The 17,885-nt window shown below is 43.0% G+C and overlaps 1 protein-coding gene across 5 annotated transcripts in view; it reads left to right on the top strand.

Moving 5' to 3' along the window:
- nbeal1 (neurobeachin-like 1) overlaps positions 1-17,885 on the top strand; it is a 46,502-nt gene that overhangs the window by 5,897 nt on the left and 22,720 nt on the right. For 3 of the 5 annotated variants that reach the window (XM_012850531.3, XM_036127809.1, XM_021309517.2), the window contains exons 3-17: positions 2,888-2,979; positions 3,212-3,373; positions 4,863-4,944; positions 5,035-5,162; positions 6,250-6,332; positions 7,933-8,018; positions 8,779-9,142; positions 9,237-9,343; positions 10,315-10,401; positions 12,767-12,850; positions 14,354-14,452; positions 14,558-15,129; positions 16,509-16,641; positions 16,770-16,889; positions 17,081-17,390. In XM_012850531.3, the coding sequence (XP_012705985.2) occupies positions 2,888-2,979; positions 3,212-3,373; positions 4,863-4,944; positions 5,035-5,162; positions 6,250-6,332; positions 7,933-8,018; positions 8,779-9,142; positions 9,237-9,343; positions 10,315-10,401; positions 12,767-12,850; positions 14,354-14,452; positions 14,558-15,129; positions 16,509-16,641; positions 16,770-16,889; positions 17,081-17,390 (2,509 nt within the window). The remainder of the gene's footprint in view (positions 1-2,887; positions 2,980-3,211; positions 3,374-4,862; positions 4,945-5,034; positions 5,163-6,249; positions 6,333-7,932; positions 8,019-8,778; positions 9,143-9,236; positions 9,344-10,314; positions 10,402-12,766; positions 12,851-14,353; positions 14,453-14,557; positions 15,130-16,508; positions 16,642-16,769; positions 16,890-17,080; positions 17,391-17,885) is intronic. The other 2 variants (XM_012850532.3, XM_021309518.2) reach the window with 1 other exon arrangement.

Genomic DNA, 17,885 nt, shown 5'->3' with positions numbered 1-17,885 from the left:
GCCTCCAATTGTCCTTAGAAATTCAAATATAGCAACATTTGATATTATTATGCAGACTGAGATTTGAGTCATTATGCTGCTCTAATCCAGACAAACACAATTTATTTTATTTATTTCACTGTAACAATATTCAAAGAAAGGGTGACGCATATCCTGGTTTTGTTGCTGAGTATGGACAGAAATGTTCTTGTGCACCAAGCAAATACTACAGTTGTATGGTAATTACACAAAAGTTAAAAATAAAAATGCATACAATTTTGTAATTGTTAAAAAAACAAAAACAGAACCAACTGTTGCCAAAACCAAATAATATTAGAGTCATAAGGGTATCTATACTGCATATATTTGTGGTTATGTTGATTTGGATGCATAGTTGAAACAAATCTTTAGTAATAGTTAAACATCTTCAGAGAAAATGTCCACATTTTGTTTTTTTTGTATTTTTCTCATAGCATCATTGGACCTAACCAGTGATCATCTGGTTAACAACTGAAAAACAGATTTTATTACATTTATTTTCAGACAATGAACACTATTTAATAATAGATTCTTATTTTATCTAAGCTCTGCCAGGTCGCACTGTCAACAGCCTTTTTCCGTGCGGAAGTTTATTACTTATTGATGAAGACAGTCAGAGTTGAGAAAAGGAAGCCGTTTTAAAGGAACGTTGTTGTTCTTTTACGGGGCATGTCGACACGTCTGTGGTTCATTCAGGAGAGAGAGCAAGACTGGGCAGATAACAGGAAGGCTCTTGGTGTCACAGGAAAGTTACTTTGTTTTATTCATTTGAGCTTCCAGCCTCGTTTTGTTTTACGGAAAATGTTGATTTTTGGAAATGTTGACGGCCTCTTGGAAGTCTCAGTGTTACCACAAGGAGGAGGTCCTCCTTTTGTTTGAGAATACCCACAAATACTGGAATAATGCTAATCGCTAATACGAGATGCTAAAAACAGTTTAAAGCCAAATCCAGTCACTACAGCGCTTTCGCTGCATCTCATTAACCCGACTTCAAGTCGTAGAAACGGTACAAAGAAAACATTTTAGTTGTTTTGAAAGTGTATCCAACCTCTGTATATCTGATAGCTGCCTGTAACTGAGCCACATCAGCATTAAGCTTTGCTTTAAAAATCCTTCATGGGTTGTTTGGCTCTGTTCTGCATCCACCAGGCTTGGTTTAATTAATTATTTTGGGAGCGTTATCAAGGCAAAGAACAGCCCAAATAAAAAAAAATAAAGGAAAAGTTGAGAGTACTGTTAGCTAAAGAGAGTCAAGTCACCCAAAAAAGCCAATCAGTAGCAAGTCCTCTTTAAAGTTTCCTGAAATCACTCGCAATCAGACGACCTGTTCAGCGCATCCTGAGTTAGGCCTGGTGCTCATCCAGAGACCGGCGACGCCGTCTCTGGGGCCGATGTTGCAATCCCAGTCGTTCCCCGCGGCGTTGCTGCAGGAATTTAGCCAATGTTGAGATCCCAGTTGCTAGAAACCCGGCCTCAGAATGCAGCCGGGCCGGTTTTCCTCTCCGGCAGGTGCATGCTTCGGCTGCCACGCTCAAGGAAGATGAGATTACTACTACTCAGACATTCCCTTTCTCGTCGTCGGACAGCTTTAGCTTTCTTTTTTTTTTCTTCTTCTTCTTTTTATAGTAACAGAGCCGTGTCTCGTTGGTTCTTAAATAGTTGCCGCGGGGTGGAAAGTTCAACCGTCTGTTGTTAAACCAGTAGAACAACAGCCACTGCTTTCATTCACATATAAGCTGGGAGTAAAAAACTGTTGATTACTACACATTTACGTCATGCACCTTCCTAAATTCATGCATTAGCATCATGTTGCACAGAAAAATGAAAGAAAAATCCAAACTTTTATTTGAGTTCATCTTTCAGTAGAGGTGGAAAAAAACAAGCCCACATGTAGAGATGATGGTTTATCCCTGGTGTTAACAGTGCGCACAACCCCCATCCTTATTTGCATAATCTGAAGACATTTCATCCAGCGGGCTTCTGCAGTTCTGATCACGTGTTGGGAGCTTTAGACTGTGACTAGGACCACGCAGTTTAAGTCATCATGAGTCACCGACCCAATCCCCCCCCCATCCTGCCCATTGTTTCAGCCGATTGTCACTCGGGAAATGCTTTGTAACGATGCCAACGTGCGAGTTGTTTTGGCCACATGTCTCTCACGGCGTGGATGAACTGCTGAGTCTGCAGTTTACCGGAAGGGTCGTCAGGATATTTGTTTAAAATCTGCCGTTTTGAAGTCCTTGGCGTCTTCCATTCAACAGACGCACACAATGATAGACCCTACGCTGCATAAGATCCTTTTACCCCATATTTTGTTTCTCTTGGTTTACACCAAGCCAGCCAAATCTGTAGGGGAAATCCACATTTTTAATATTTGTCATGCTCTGTGGCGCTCGCAAATATCCAAATCCCGTCGAGCCTCGTTTTTCATCCGGATTTGGAACGTTTTGTGTCGACACGAGCGAGTTTAGGTAAGAAGCTGTTTTCTTGGAGTCGTTGTCCAACGTTATATGGCCACATGGTCTGCCCTGCTTAAGTGTACGTCGTCCTGTTTTCCCCCATTTTGGAAAACGACTAAATAAAACGTCTCTGTGCGTCACACTTAAAGCTCAGAAGAGAAAGCCAGCGGTTCCCAATAAAAGGATTTCATCATTCTGAGCAACCTTCAGATGTAAAGTTTGAATTAGAGAAATGCTTTCGTTCCAGGAAGGTACTCAAATTAACATTGATAGTTTTTTTGTTTTGTTTTTCTACTGGAATAGATGGATTTTATTTTAAGGCTTTTCACTTGTCTTTATGAATGTGGAAGTCACACCTTTAACAAACGTAACTAACCGTTTCATCCTCCTCCATTTCCTGCTTTTTCCAGAGGGATCCGGACTACTTCAAGATATGGCTGGAGACTTTCATCAGCTCGTATGAGCAATGTCTCGATGTGGACTTTGAGAAGCCCCTTTCGAGGTAAGCGCCGGCAAAACCGGGGACACCTTAAAGCGCGTTACGTTCACAGGGACCGGATAAGGACCGTCTGGCTGCGCTGCCAGTCGTGATCACATGAGTGTCAGATGAAAGCCGTTTAGCTCAGTCATGTGAGGCAGTGGAGTCACTCTTCCCCCCCCTCCCCGCTAATTTACACTTCTGGTAGGGATAGTGTCCGTCTCTCTTCAATGTCGGCTTCCTCCTGTGTTTTCAGACCAGAGGAGGTCCCGCCTGTGTTGACGCTGCTGCCCGACAACATCCTGCAGGTTTTGCGCCACCAGCTGCTGCAGTGCGTCCAGAAAGCATCGGATGGTCTAGAGCCCGAGCAGCAAAACCTGGCTCTGCTGCTGCTGAAGTTCCTCATCATTATCTGCAGGTCAGCTTTGCAATAGTATTCATACCGAAAAATGTATACATGGTTTTTACATCCTTTTTCAAATAAACATCTTTCCATGCAACACACTGTTTGGTAGAAAGCTAACATTTTACATCAACCTGTATGCTCATCCTGACAGCGATGCATGGTGGTGGCAGCATCACGCTGGGGGTGGGGGGGGGAGAGAGAGACACTTTTCTTCAACAGGAAAAAGGGAAAATTCAAGGAAATCTTGTAAATAAACTTATTAGAAGCTGCAAAGACCTGAGACTGGGTGGACAACAAGCCCAAACATCAACAACTCGAGTTACAATTAGGGCTGAACGATTTTGGAATATAATCTAATTGCGATTTTTTTTTTCTTTTCTTAATATTGCAATTTAATGCGATTTTTTTTTTTTTATTTATTTATTTATTTATTTATTTTTTTTCAGTTTAATTTATCATGTCTTTTTAAATATATACAAACAACAAATCATTTTGTTTCCTTGCTGTGCAGATTAGTTGCTAAAAGACCCGCAGCATCTAAACTCAGAGAAGAAATGATTGCGTTCTGCCTACAATATATTTCAACCAAAATTGCAATTTTGACTTTTCTCTGCATTAATCACAAGCAACAAAAATGGCGTCTAAATAAAGACGTTTGTAAACAAGGACTATTTAAAACAAGAACTTTTAATGTTTCTATTAATCAGAATATTATTCAAGAGAACAGCTTTTAGTTGATTTGGACATCAATCCTTGTTGAACATAAAGTGCAACCAACAAGCAAGTCTATATATTAAACTGATTGATCTGTACTTAATGCTATGTATGATTATATAAACTCTAAAACAAGTAATACAATTAGATTATCTCACTGCTGCAACTGTCTTCCCTTCCATGTGGAGGCAAACCCACTTTAAATGTTAAAACACCTAATGGACGTGTCTAATTCACTGATTGTTACATTGCCAAAAATTGCAGACTCTACTATTTGGAAATTACGTTTTTTTAAATCGCGATTATATTGAAAATACGATTAATTGTTCAGCCCTAGTTACAATGAAACGGGTTTGAGTCAAAGCAGGTTCGCGTGTTAGAACGGCCAAATCCCAGTCCAGACTTAAATCCAATTGGGAATCCGCAGTAAGACTTAAAAACGGATGTTTACAAATACATCCAGTATGAGTGAGCTTCAGCCACATTTCAAAGAAGAATGTGGCAAAGATGTCAGTCTACAGAAGTGAAAAGCTGTTCAAGACATGCTTCAAAGGACTTGCAGCCGTAACTACATTAAAAGTTGTTTCTACAGAGCGTTGACTCGGGGATGAGCCGTACAAATGCACGCCACACTTTTCAGGTTTTTGCTTGGAAATGCCTTTGAAATGCGCCGGCTAGTTTTTTGCAGGATGCTGGTGCCTAAATAAGAGTGTAAATACCAGTGAAGATAACACTTAAAAAGGAAACTTGCTCATTTTTTTCCTATGTGCATCGTTGTTTCCCAAAGGAACTTGTCCAATGTTGAGGAGATTGGCACTTGCTCTTACATCAATCACATCATCACCATGACAACACTGTATATTCAGCAGGTTTGACTCGACTCTCTCTCTCTCTCTATCATAGAAATAATAATATTGTGAAACATAGTTGCAGGTGTAATGGTGTTTGTTGCTTCGCAGCTTAAGAGTCGGACCAAGGAGAAGGAGATGATGGACCAGAGTCAGGCGGAGGACTTTGTCCGTCACTCGCTGGCGTTCTGCGAGAGCCTCTATGACCCGTACCGCAACTGGAGACATCGGACAAGCGGGTAACAACTTAGTTAGTAATAACATACAAGCTTGAATTACATTTTGCTAATATATACCTGTTTTCTAATAATAAACAGGATGCTAATGGGTTTTATGTTGTTAAAAATCTTAGGAAGAAACCCAATAGCTGCCATAAAGCTGTTAGCTGTTTTATATGGGTGGATTTTACTGTTGGAAACTTTCAGTTTACACTAAGTCACGTAATTATATGCTTTTGGCATTTAGAGGTTACAGGGCTGCTATTTTGTATGCATTTAGTTTATCAAAACGTTTAGAAAAGCAAAATGAAAAAAGTACATTGGTGCATACTGGCTCTGATATGGGCAGCATGGCTCACCGCCTAGGATGGCATCAGTGGAGTCCAGCATGAGGACATAAGGAAAATAAGCTGGAAAGGTTTGTCAGTTGCACCTCAGAATAGGTTAATGATGAGTTAATGATGTTGAAGTTGGTATCTTACCAAAAGCTTCCTGTTTGTGGCTAAACTAAAGAGCTACATTCATTTTTCTTTTTTTATGAACTCTATACTTTATTCAATCATCAGGTATGGTGATGAAAGATACTTGAACTAATAACACCTGAGCTGGAAAATTCCAATTGATTTAATTTACAAGGCAAAAACCACTTCTGACAGAAGATGAAGCTACTGTCTGCTTTGTGTCTGGGATGATTTCCCATAATTTATGGAACAATACATTTTATAAAGGTTTTTGAGTGGCCTAGTCAAAGTGAAAGGGGGGAAAAAAATGGTCTAAAAAAAAAAAAGTGGTCTATGGTTCCTCCACTACCATGTACAGAAAAGGACTCGTTGCCAATTAGCACAAATGCTAGATGGCAGCTGTTTGTGTCAAAGGGGGGCGCAGCATTTATGGGGTTTAGGGGATAATTACTTTTCACATTTTTTTTTTATTTTCTTTTTAAGATGTTCTGGTTTATAATTAGGTCATTCATGGATACATTTATAAAAGACAAGCTTGTAAGTTCACTACATGGTTAGTTTGTTTTTTGGCTGAATAGATGCGGGTGTCGTCGGCATAGCAATAAATAGTTGTGTTAGACTGTGTGCTTTTTTTTTTTTTTTCCCAGGGAGCAGCTGGGCACCGTGGAGAGGGGAAGGCAGAAGTACAAGGCCGCTCCACTCACCGTGGAATTTGTTCCCTTCTTTTACCGTAAGTCTTTGCTGTTGGATGTAAACGTCTCTGCCAAATGATGAATGATGACCAACCTGCCGGTGGTCAAAATATCTTACGGCCGATGGGTTCAAACGACCTCATCCCCTCTTATTCGACTCTACAGGTGTGGATGTTGTAAAAAAATCGCACAACGTTAAGTTTCTCTCTTCTCCGCCTCCTCTGTGCTGTTTGATTGCGAGCGCTCGCATGCCGCCCCGCCCTCTCTCACTCCTCCACTTTCCTCCGTGGATCCTGTTGAATCCCGCTCTCTGTTCCTCCGGCCTGTTTGCCAGGCGCTGAGATGAGCAGATAGTGAATAGCGCCTGTCAAGGCACTTCAGCGCTGCTGGCGGCCATGTTGAACAAAGGGCCTCCTCAGTCCCTGTGCCGTCTGCGTGGCCGCTGCGGTTTTTGCACCAGAGATAACGCTCGGGGCCCGACCAATTAGACGGCTTTCCATGTTTTATGCTCGTCTGATTCGATGGAGCGCTCCATGATGACTTCTGCTTGGTAACTACTAGTTGAAGTTGGATGTTATTGAGTAGTTAAAGGAAGTAGACATCCTGGAGCCACCGTATCAGGTTTCATTCCCTAGTTGGACGTGTTGACAGATGAGTTAATAGATGACCAAAGCAACCATGACCCTAAGGTTAATGGCAGGACCTCCCTGTGTACTTGCGCACTCTACGATAGTGGAGTTTGTCTCCGATCTGGGTCACAGATTTCACCGACCCTTCACGCTTGGATTTGTGTCACATAAACATGTCTGCTTGTTTAGGTGGCGGAAGCCCAGGAATAGGGCTGAACGATTTTGGAAAATAATCTATTTAGCGAATTTTTTTTTTTCTTAATATTGCGATTTAATGCGATTTTTTTTTTTTTTTTTTTTTTTTTTTTTTTTTTTTTTTTTTTTTTTTTTTCTTCAGTTTAATTTATCATGTGTTTTAAAATATATACAAACAACAAATCAATTTGTTTCCTCGCCATGTGGATTAGTTGCTAAAAGACCCACAGCATCTAAACTCATTTCAACCAAAATTGCAATTTTGACTTTTCTCCGCATTAACCACAAGCAACAAAAATGGCCTCTAAATAAAGATGTTTGTAAACAATGACTATTTTAAATATGACATTTTAATGTTTCTATTGATCAGATTATTATTCAAGAGAGCAGCAGTTTTTAATTTAATTGGACATCAATCCTTGTTGAACATAAAGTCCAACCAACAAGCAAGTCTATGTATTAAACTGATTGACCAGAACTTAATGCTATGTATGATTATATAAACTCTAAAACAAGTAATAAAATTAGATTATCTCACTGTGCTGCAACTGTTTTCCCTTCCATGTGGAGGCAAACCCACTTTGAACATATTACTGACACGTAATGGACGTGTCTAATTCCCTAATTGTTACATAGCCAAAAATTGCAGACCTCTGCGTTTTTTTATATCACGATTATATTGAAAATGCGATTCATTGTTCAGCCCTACCCAGGAACCTAAACAATTTGCTGCATTTGCATGGCTTGGATCCCGTTTTTTTAAAGATCAAATGAAAGCGCCTTTGTGTCGATGTGTTTTTGCCCCTTGCTGTAGAGTGCTTCCAGGAGAGCGAGCATCTGAAGGAGAGCCTGAAATGCTGCCTGCTGCACCTGTTCGGAGCCATAGTAGCAGGGGATCAGGTGAGCCTCGGGTTGTGCCGGAGGTCAGAGGGTGCTTAAACCGACAGGCTGTAAACATAATCCTCTATAACGGCTGCGGTCCGTTCATAAACGAGTTCTGAGACAAAGCAGTGTTTTAACTAGACGAGCAGTGCCTGGAAAATGCATCACAGCCCCAAACTTTAATGGGTTTTAGTTGGGTTTTATATGATAGAGCATCATAAAGTACTGCATAATTATGACGCGGAACAGCTTCATGGTTTGCTTATTCCGCTCTGGAAATAGAGCGAGTTTAGATTGGATGGAGAGCTTTAGGTGAGATCATTTCTTTTAGGTCTTGTCACAGATTTCTATCTAGATCTAGGTGTAGATTTGAGCTGGGACCATTCAAATTAGGTTCACTGTCCTGCTTAACGTTTACCTCCAACACAGTCTCAGTAATTCTGGGGCAGTAAATAGCTCCTGTCATCCCAGATCATATCTGACAACCAAACCAAATTGCAATCCGTCCACCACATCTGAGCACACCACCAGCAGGGTGTTGCCACCATCATGTTTCAGCACAGCGACGGTGTGTTCAGGGTCCTGTACAGAAGTAGCTTTCTGCTACTGATGACATCTAACTGGGGGCTGCTCGCCACCCTCTTCAATGTATTATCTTCAAAATAAAATCTGGACCCTTTTTGTGTTGGCATCTGCCTGAACTCCCTAGTAAACATACAAGCATTGATGTTCTTGATCCTCACATCGTTCCTCCGCCTCCGTCTTCCCGTCCATGCAGAGGAACGCGCTGCTCGCCATCTCTCCTGCCACCATGGAGGTGCTGACCAGGGTGCTGGCCGACAGCTGCACGGGCAGCTGCTCGTCGGACGAGGCCGAGGACTGGGAGAGCGAGGCCGTCAGCCGCATGGCCCTGCTGACTTTGGGCTGCCTCAGGGAGGTGGTGCAGTGCCTGCTGGCCTCCAGCTCCGACCAGCGGCAGGTGGAGATCGCCTCTGTCCTGGAAAACTACTTCAAGCTGCTCAACTCGGACCCGGCGGCTGCGGTCGCTGCCAAACAGCAGCAGCAGCCAGCCAAGGGTCGGGTTCCCACGCTGGGCCGACACTGGGAGATCCGATTCGTGGCGCTGCAAGTGCACATGCTAGGTAGTGGCTCTACGGCGAACGAAACGGTTCAATTGTTAGAATTTCTTTCTTGTTTCTGTGTGTGTTGATCGCTGCGTTTGTATTTGTATTCCAGACACCATCAGGGACATGTTCCTGTGCTCAGACAGGCCGGTTCTACAAGCCATCTTCCTCAACAGTAACTGCTTTGAGCATCTGATACGACTGCTGCAGAACAGCAAGGTAAGAGCAGCTCAGCCCGGTCTGCTGCAATACATTTTTCAGACCTGGGAGAAAAAGCACGGGATTAAAAGGAAAAGAGTACAGTCAACCTCTCATTCGCAGTTGCTGTGTTTCAGTTTATTTAATATTCTTGTATTAAAACGGTTAGTTGAAGGTGTGCGTTTGCTCCACATGCGAGTAAAAATTTAAATTGCAGAAACGATTTGCAACCTTTGAAATGTATCAGGACCACAAACTTCAGAGGCATGTTTTGCACTGCAAAAATGGATCTAAAAATAAGTAAAATGTTCGTAAAATTAGTGCATTTGTCCTTGATTTGAGCAGGTAAAAAAGATTATCTGCCAATGGAATGAGTATTTTGACCCCTAAGATAAGATAATTAGACATCCTGCACTTGAAATAAGCTGATTGAGATGAATTGTTGCTATTTTAAGTGCAAAAATCTTATTCCATTGGCAAATCATCTTATTTACCTGCTCAAATCAAGGACAAATACACTAATTTTAAGAACATTTTACTTATGTTTAGTTCCGTTTTTTGCAGTGCGTGGTTGTAATATGACAAAATGGTTTTGTGTACTTTTGTTGCTCTTTGAAAGACCTTCGCCTTTCCGGCTTAATTTCTTACTGTGATCGTTGGATTTTTCAAGTAGACAATAGAGGGTGTCTTTTTTTTTTTTTTTTTCAGGGTGGGGGGCGGCTCTGATCTCTCTTTTGTTTTCAACTTATTCAGGATTTAGTGTTGCAGGGAGCATTTTGCAACACCATGCATGTCTATTTTCTCACAACAAGGCTGGATCACCAACACCTCGCGGATGTTCACTGCTTTTAACCTCTCACCTTCTCCTCCAGTCACCTCTTTCTTCCCTGCACCCCCCCTCCCCCTCCTTCTGATTCTCTCCTCTCATCGTCTCCTCCTTCTCTCTGACCCTTCCCTCACACCGAGTTGACATGTTGCCTGTTGTGTGTCAGCTGGTTAACGCTAGGTGCACGGCGGCAGACAAGGACCAGAAAGATATAACCAACAACAGGTTACAGACAGGAGAGAGGGACATTCAGGTACCGCCGAGAAAGTCCCACCCGCACATACCTGCCCCCTTATCCTCATCTGCTGCTGCAAAAATCCCACCACTTTCCCCTCAACCGCACCACAAGCCACTCTACAGCAAGACCATTTTACCTGCCATGCTTCCCAGAAATATTTCTAATTGGATCAGAAGAAAGCAAAAAAAATGTTTGAGGTGTTTTTAAGTTTTTTTTTTTCCCCCTGTTTGTTCACTTAAGCAAAGAATTTAACCAAACAATTTGCAATAAAAAGGGAAACAAGAGTATGAGACTTCTAAAGGATAAAACATTTTGAATACACCTTAATTAAAGTTCAACTTTTTTTGTCTTTTTACCACCTTATGTCTCACAATATTAGAGTTAGACCAACACAAAGTGTTGCATAGTTGTGAAGTTGTAGGAAAAAGAAGGACGTGATGTTAATTTTAAGTCTGAAGCCACATTCCCAGCTGGATTTACAGGGTTTCTATTTAGTCTTGACAAGTACTTGTCTGATAAAAACATATTTGAGCTTCAGTTTCCAGACTTGTTTGTCTTTATTTTTTTTATTTATTGACTTATAAAGCAGTTTAAAACATCTGAATAAGGAGATCTACCATTCATTGTCCAAAACAATGCTACATTTTTAATATTTAAAAGTTTTTTTTGCTTCTATATTGATGTATATTTAGATAACTGCCACAGTTTTTCAATTGTTGAATCAACATTTATGTTTTCTTTTTCTGTTTTCAACCTTTAGTTGTTTTGAGTTTTTGCACTAGAGATGAGAATGCAAACAGACTTAGAAAAAAAAAACTTTATAAAGGTCTCATAGATCTTTTATAGTAGGATAACTCAGAACCGGAAATCAAGTCGTTTTGTAAAATACGCAGCAAATAAAACCCAACTAATTAAGTGGTTTGTGCTCAAATATGCAGATTATAGTAAAACTGAATTATTCTTAACACCTAGTTTTTGGAAAGTTGGGAATTTTGAACTGAAAAATTAGTAGGAACCCTGGATTTAGCTCTAGGTCCTGCTTTCCTGGTAGAAGATGAAGCTCCACCCCAATCTCGGGTCTTTTGCTGCCTTTTAGCAGGTTTTCTTCCCGGATTTAGCCTTTTACTGCGCACAATATTCTAGATTACAAAGTGGAGCTGTTCTAAGATCCTTCCACCTCACAATTACGCAGCCACTTTGTGTTGATTTATCACATAAAGTCCCAACACCGTACATTTAAGCCTGTGGCTGTGACGTGACAAGCGAGATGTAGGTTTTGTGCATTAGAAAGGTGATCAGTTATCCTGGTAATGTGACGATTTAACCCTAAACGCCATCTCCGGCAGACGAACGGTGCCTAAAGGCGGCCTTCGGCATTCAAACTCGCCAGGCTACCTCTAAAGGCCGTAATCCCTCCATTTTTATCTCCAACCTCCTCCCGGTGTACGGCAGCGGTAACCTAACACAGCGGCAGGTGGTCCGACTCGCTCGTCTGGTATAAAAACATCAGATGTTTGGTCGGTGTCCGGTGTCAGACGACGCAGAGATTCGGGGTAAAAGTCAGCGGGCGGCAAGCACCTAATGTAGTAACGATGAATCTAAATGAATGAGACGCGGCGTCTTGCTGTGGATTGACTTGTAGTCACTACCATTGATCAGTTTCCTCATCCCCCCCGCCCCCACATTGTCTTGGTATGCTGCGGTACACTCTGGGTTTTGGCTTGTGTGCACTCTTCCGACGCTCAGTGGTTGAAGGTGTCCCGGACTGCGTGACGTTGACCTATGTGTTTCCTTTTTTGTTTTGTTTTTGTTTTATTTTATTTGTGCCCGCCTCCCTGTCCAGCTGGTCCGACTCTCGCCCTCAGCCGATCGCTGTGTCCGATAAACACGAGCAGGGCGGAGCCGGACGAGGGAGGCGGGGCCAGGCTTGGTGCTATGGGCTGCATGCTGAGTGTGTCCATGTTGTAAGGGTGGCTACTACTTCCTGCGTGGTCGGCGTTGGCTTCCTGCTCCAGTCGCACCCCCCCTGTGCCGATCGCCTGGAGCAGAAAGACATCATATATCTTATCGGTGTGATCAGGATTAAGCACCTGCTGTAGGAGTTTTTGACGCCAGCTCCCGCCGCAGTGACCAAAAACCTTTTTTATAAATGATTTTACTCACTCCTCTCTCGTCCACTGACTGAATCAAGCTCAAAGGCATCTTCTTATCTGTTTTTATGTTAGGACCTTAATAAGTGGATGGTTGTAATTCTCTGCATGCTTGTTGTCCTTTCATAGCACCTGTCAATAAAAAAAACAAAAAACTGACATCACTACGTTCTCTTTTTCTGTGAAAAAGCAGGAGTGAATGACAAATGATGTGTTTGCTTTTTTTCCAGGTGATTCAAGGACGGCTCGACTCGTTAGCTGTAGCCACCATCAAAGCCCTGACGACAGTTATGCATAAATCCCCAGCTGCTAAGGTTGCTGTCTAACCTAGGAGACATATATACTCTGCTCTCCATGTTTATTGCCACCCCACAGCACAATGCTGCCACCACCACCAACATAAAGACGTGGAAAATCCTTAAAATAAAAGGATATTTTGTTTTATGTTGTGTTGATAAAGTATCTTGGGTTTTTTAGTTGCTAATCCTTTGCTTCCTGCGTCTTAAGCGTATTAATGTAGTGGTTAAAATGTCGACATGGGACGTAAATAATGTTTTATGCGTCCTGTTAACAGTTTTTGATTCTGCAGCTGCTATTTTTATCCTCGTTAGTGAAGAATAAAAACGTCACTCTGAATGTTCCCTTGTAAAGTAAATAAAATTAAAATAAACTAGAAAAAGCTGTTCCTGCGTAACAGCGAGTGAGAATGCTAATCTGCAGAATGATTTGAGCAGAAGATGCAGAAGATCCCTGCAGAAGAGAAAAAATTAGCTGAAAAACATTGAAATCAGATTTAAAGAATTTGAAAAAAAATTAAGATTTTGAAGAATTTGGAAGGAAGAAGAATGTGAAAAATTTGAAAGAATTTGAAAAATTTGAAGGAATTTGAAAATTTTGAAGAAGTTTAAAAAATTTGAAGGAATTTGAAGAATTTTAAAAAATTTGAAGAATTTGAAAAAATTGAAGAATTTGAAAAAATTGAAGAATGTGAAGGAATTAGTATCAATTTGCATTGATTTAAATGGGAACAGCCAAAAAAAATCATACAAAAAGTGAAATATTTTAAAGTGTAAAAGTTAGCATAACCGTAAGACGACGATGGAATGATAATAATAAAGAAAAACAGGAAAACAATAAGTGAGAATGCTGTATAGCATTCTCACTGATAAACCTGCTTTTATAGGTCTCTAATATATTTAGGTTTTTGATTAGATAATTTTAATATACTAACAAAAATGTACTACATGGTATAGAGACGTTCAAAAATAGCAGACTTCGCCTACTTAATATTTAAACATGCTTAAAGTAGAATGATGTTTTAGTAGATTATAGTCCTGATTTGATAGGATTAGAACATTGATTTATTTTTTATTTTTTATTTTATTTTTACTTTCTCAATGCATCAGAATGCATTAAACTAATGAAGAAAAATCTAAGCCACATGGTCAAATAATCACAGAAATGATTCGACAGACACAAAATCAACCTTTTTATATAGACCACATCAGTCCCTGGAGCCAAACCACACAGGAAACCAGTGGGACGATCTAAATTTGGCAGCAATGTGTCGTCAGAAACGCCCTATGTGTGTTCCAAGCCTCTCAAATTTTATAGCTGAACGATATATGCTCCCTAAAAACAAAAGTTAACGTGGGACTTAAGGCCTACCCCATTTTTTTTTATTTTATTTTAGGGGTTGTGACACATCTTTATCAGAGGTGGCAATAAATGTGGAGGGCGCTGTACATGTGTATCATTTGCAAAAAAAAAAAAAAAAAGACTTTGTTTAATGGATCGTTGCTCTGTTGCTGCTGTAGGAGGTTTTTAAGGAACGGATCGGCTACAATCACCTGTATGAAGTTCTGACCTCCCTCGGCCAGCCGTCTCGACACCTCCTCAAGGAGCTGATGGCCATGGTGGGTCGTCTGTTTGCTTTAGAGCATTCTGGTCTCTTAAAATGCTTCTTTTTTTTACTTCTCCTCTGAACTCTCCCATCCTCATTTTCCTGTGTGCTCATCCAGTCGGTGGAGGGCGAGCACACCTCCGTGGGCCTCCTCGGGATCAGCAACGTGGAGCCGTTGCTGCTGTTGGTCCAGTGGCTCCCCGAACTGGACTCGGCCGACCTGCAGCTCTTCACGGCCGACTGGCTGCGCCGCCTCAGCTGCCTCAACCGGCAGACGCGCGCCACCTGCGTCAACGCCGCCATGGTGGTGCGGGCCTTGGCCGCCCTGGAGCACCACGAGCGGCTGCACAGAGCCTGCGCCGAGAGCCTGTTCGGATTACTGGGCTCGCTGGGCTCGCAGTCTTTGAGTGGCAGGGAACTGCTGGGACTGCTGCGCCTCCTCAGGACGCCGGAGCCCAGCCGGGCTCATCCGTACGTAGGTCCGGCCCTCAGGGCCCTCCTGACCATGGTCCGCAAGCAGGGGCTGGAGAACGCCATGCAGTACTTTGATCTGTCGCCCAGCATGGCGGGGATCGTCGTTCCGACTGTGCAGCGCTGGCCCGGATCCGCCTTCAGCTTCCACGCCTGGTTGTCGCTGGACCAGGACCAACTGGGTCCAATAAGCAAAGACAAAAGGAAGCAGCTGTACAGGTCAGAGAAAGAAAGATAATGCTGAGTTCCTTCTTCAGGGTGTCTTTCTGAAAAGGCTGAAGCCGTTTTGGGGCTACTTTCGTTCAAAGACTCTTTCCACAGGAGAATGAGCCGTGTCCATGCTCCTGACGGGTCCATGGAGCCAGACGAAGTGCGATACACTGTGGTCCTTTTTCTATCAGAACCATTATTCACTTCTACAGCTATCTGAACCTACATGAGCTGGCCTGTTCGGTTGGACCGCTTGGCCACTCTTCACCCTGTGTGATAGATACCAGCTCCACCAGAGCTGCAGCTTTGGAGCTGCTTCACCTTTCAGTGGTCATAATGTTACGCCAGATCAGTGTAGCCTATCCACATGTTCAATGCCAGCTAAATATATCCTTTGTACAACCAGTTCTGGGACAGTTCTCCTGTTGGAGCACCCTATTGGGTCCAGATTTCCACCATGTAGCCGTTCGTAAATCCATCCGTGTTGCTCCTGTGCAGCGCCGCTTGAAGGTCGCTAAACTATAACCTGACTCTGCCAGATAGATTTGCTCCGCATATCCATCTGGAAACCTTCCGTTGAAGTAATTTTGGGAAGGGGCGAAAATACTGGTTAGCTGATTGGCCTATGTTGTTGATAGACGAGCCAAATAAACCAATCAGATCAACGAAACATATGACGTACTAACAGCGACGACGAAAACACAACCACAAGCTCTTGCAGAAACCCGTCGGGAGAAGAGCAAAAACATCTTTTCCTCTGAGAAAAGCCTCCAGAGCAGTGTTTTGCTCTTCTTTCAGTGAAGAAATACTCTGTAATTCCGATAAAACTTGCCCGATAGCCACGCTAACGCTAGTTTCATCGGCTGAAGCCGCCATGTTCTTTAGACTGAACTGTCTCGCTTCTCGTTGCGTCACACCTCAACCCGCCTCAAAGCCAACGCTGATTGGACGTTCGTTTGGTGAACGGCTCCAAATTTTCTTTAACGGAAAGTAGCCAGACTGATCTGCGAGTGAAACCTTGAAAGCTCGCGAGATCAGGATGGTCTCACGAGGCTAGCAAAACTAGCCCCATGCCCGCCACCGTGCCCAGCCTTTTAAAAGCCCCACCTTGCCTGATTCAGACATTCTTATTTTTGGCCAATTAGCTCAATCCTTTTTTTTGACAATAAAATGTTTTTGCAGAAGGCATTTGACTGCTTCACTGCGGGCAGCTGGAAATTTCAGCTGAGCTCCCGATCTTTGGAGATCTAAATCTTGCCTTGCCGTTTGGTGGGAAGTTCCCAAAAATCCATCTACTTCTGCCCCATTTGCCATTTTTCATTGTATTTTTACATCTTTCTGAACCTGTTTTTTTCTGTCTCAGATTTGTGATCTTTCTGTCTGTCCAGTTTTTTCACCCCTGGGGGTACAGGGTTCGAGGCCTTTATCAGCTCGGCGGGCGTGCTGGTGGTGGCCGTGTGCACCAAGAAGGAGTACGTCACCGTCATGCTGCCAGAGTACTGTTTCTGTGACTCCCTCTGGGTAGGTCTGCCGGAAACGACCTCTTTAAGATCAACTCGCTGCGAGGCTAATGGCTCCGACTGCGACGGTGCGAGCGGAACGGCCATATTACATCAGATTAAAGGGCGCTTTGACTTCTGCTCCCCCAGCACAGCATCGGCGTGGTGCACGTACCTGGAAAGAGGCCGTTTGGACAGAGTCTCGTCTACATTTATGTGGATGGGCAGCAGAAACTGTCCGCCCCCCTCAAGTACCCCGTCATGACAGAGGTGAGGCCTAAACTAGGTTCAGCAATTCCTAATGGGTTCAGAACAGACATTAGATCAACTTGGAGACAGATTCATAGTTGTACTGTGAAGGTCTCCTTGGAGAACCTTCGTTTCAGGCGCTAACTTTAGAGATTGCATTTGTTCGGGGAGCTGAATACCATTTGGCCTTCAAACGTGACTTTGTTTTCCAGCCGTTCATCTCCTGCTGCATAGGCTCCGCGGGCCAGCGCACCACCACCCCCCCGCCCTCGCAAATCCCAGACCCGCCCTTCTCCTCCGCCAGCGCCCCCACCGCTCGATCCTCGCTGGGCGGCATCCTGTCGCCGCACACCTGGGGCGGGCTGCTGGGGGGCAAGCCCGAGTCCGTCACCAAGCTGATCTCAGCCGGGACCCAGGACAGCGAGTGGGGAAGCCCGACGTCCCTGCAGGGCCAGCTCGGAGGCGTCATGGTGTTTCACGAGGCCCTGCAGCCCGGTCACATAAAGGCCATCTGCAGCGCTGGTAAGCAGAGCGGGGGGGATTGGAGACAGGGTTCTTATGCTGTCTGGAAAAGTAGGGAAAAAGTGCAAAATCGGATTTTCTACGTCTGGTGGGGGAAAAATAGAGAGTTTTTGGTATTTCCAGATCACATTGTCTAAATATTTTGTGCTTACTTCCTTTCTTCGCTCGTGTGCTACTCTTTGGATTAGGGCCATTCAAACCAAAAAAAGGCTTTTCAATTCTGACTTTAATCTCAGAATTCTGAGAAAAGTCAGAATTGAATAGACTTTTTTTTGTTTTGAATGGCCCTAATCCTCTTCCGTACTGGAGGGATGGAGAGGGAGGAAATGATAAAGAGTAGCACACGTGCGAAGAAAGGAAGGAACTCTATTCAATTCTGAGATTAATCTCAGAATTCTAAGATTAAAGTCAGAAATCTGAGGAAAAAAAGTCAAAATTCTGACTTTTTTCTCAGAATTTTGAGATTAAAGTCAGAATTCTGAGAGTCAAAATTCT

Source organism: Fundulus heteroclitus, chromosome 24 (assembly GCF_011125445.2).
Source record: "Fundulus heteroclitus isolate FHET01 chromosome 24, MU-UCD_Fhet_4.1, whole genome shotgun sequence".
Taxonomy (NCBI): domain Eukaryota; kingdom Metazoa; phylum Chordata; class Actinopteri; order Cyprinodontiformes; family Fundulidae; genus Fundulus; species Fundulus heteroclitus.
Note: the sequence above shows the minus strand (reverse complement) of the source record. Positions and strands in the feature narration are given on the sequence as shown.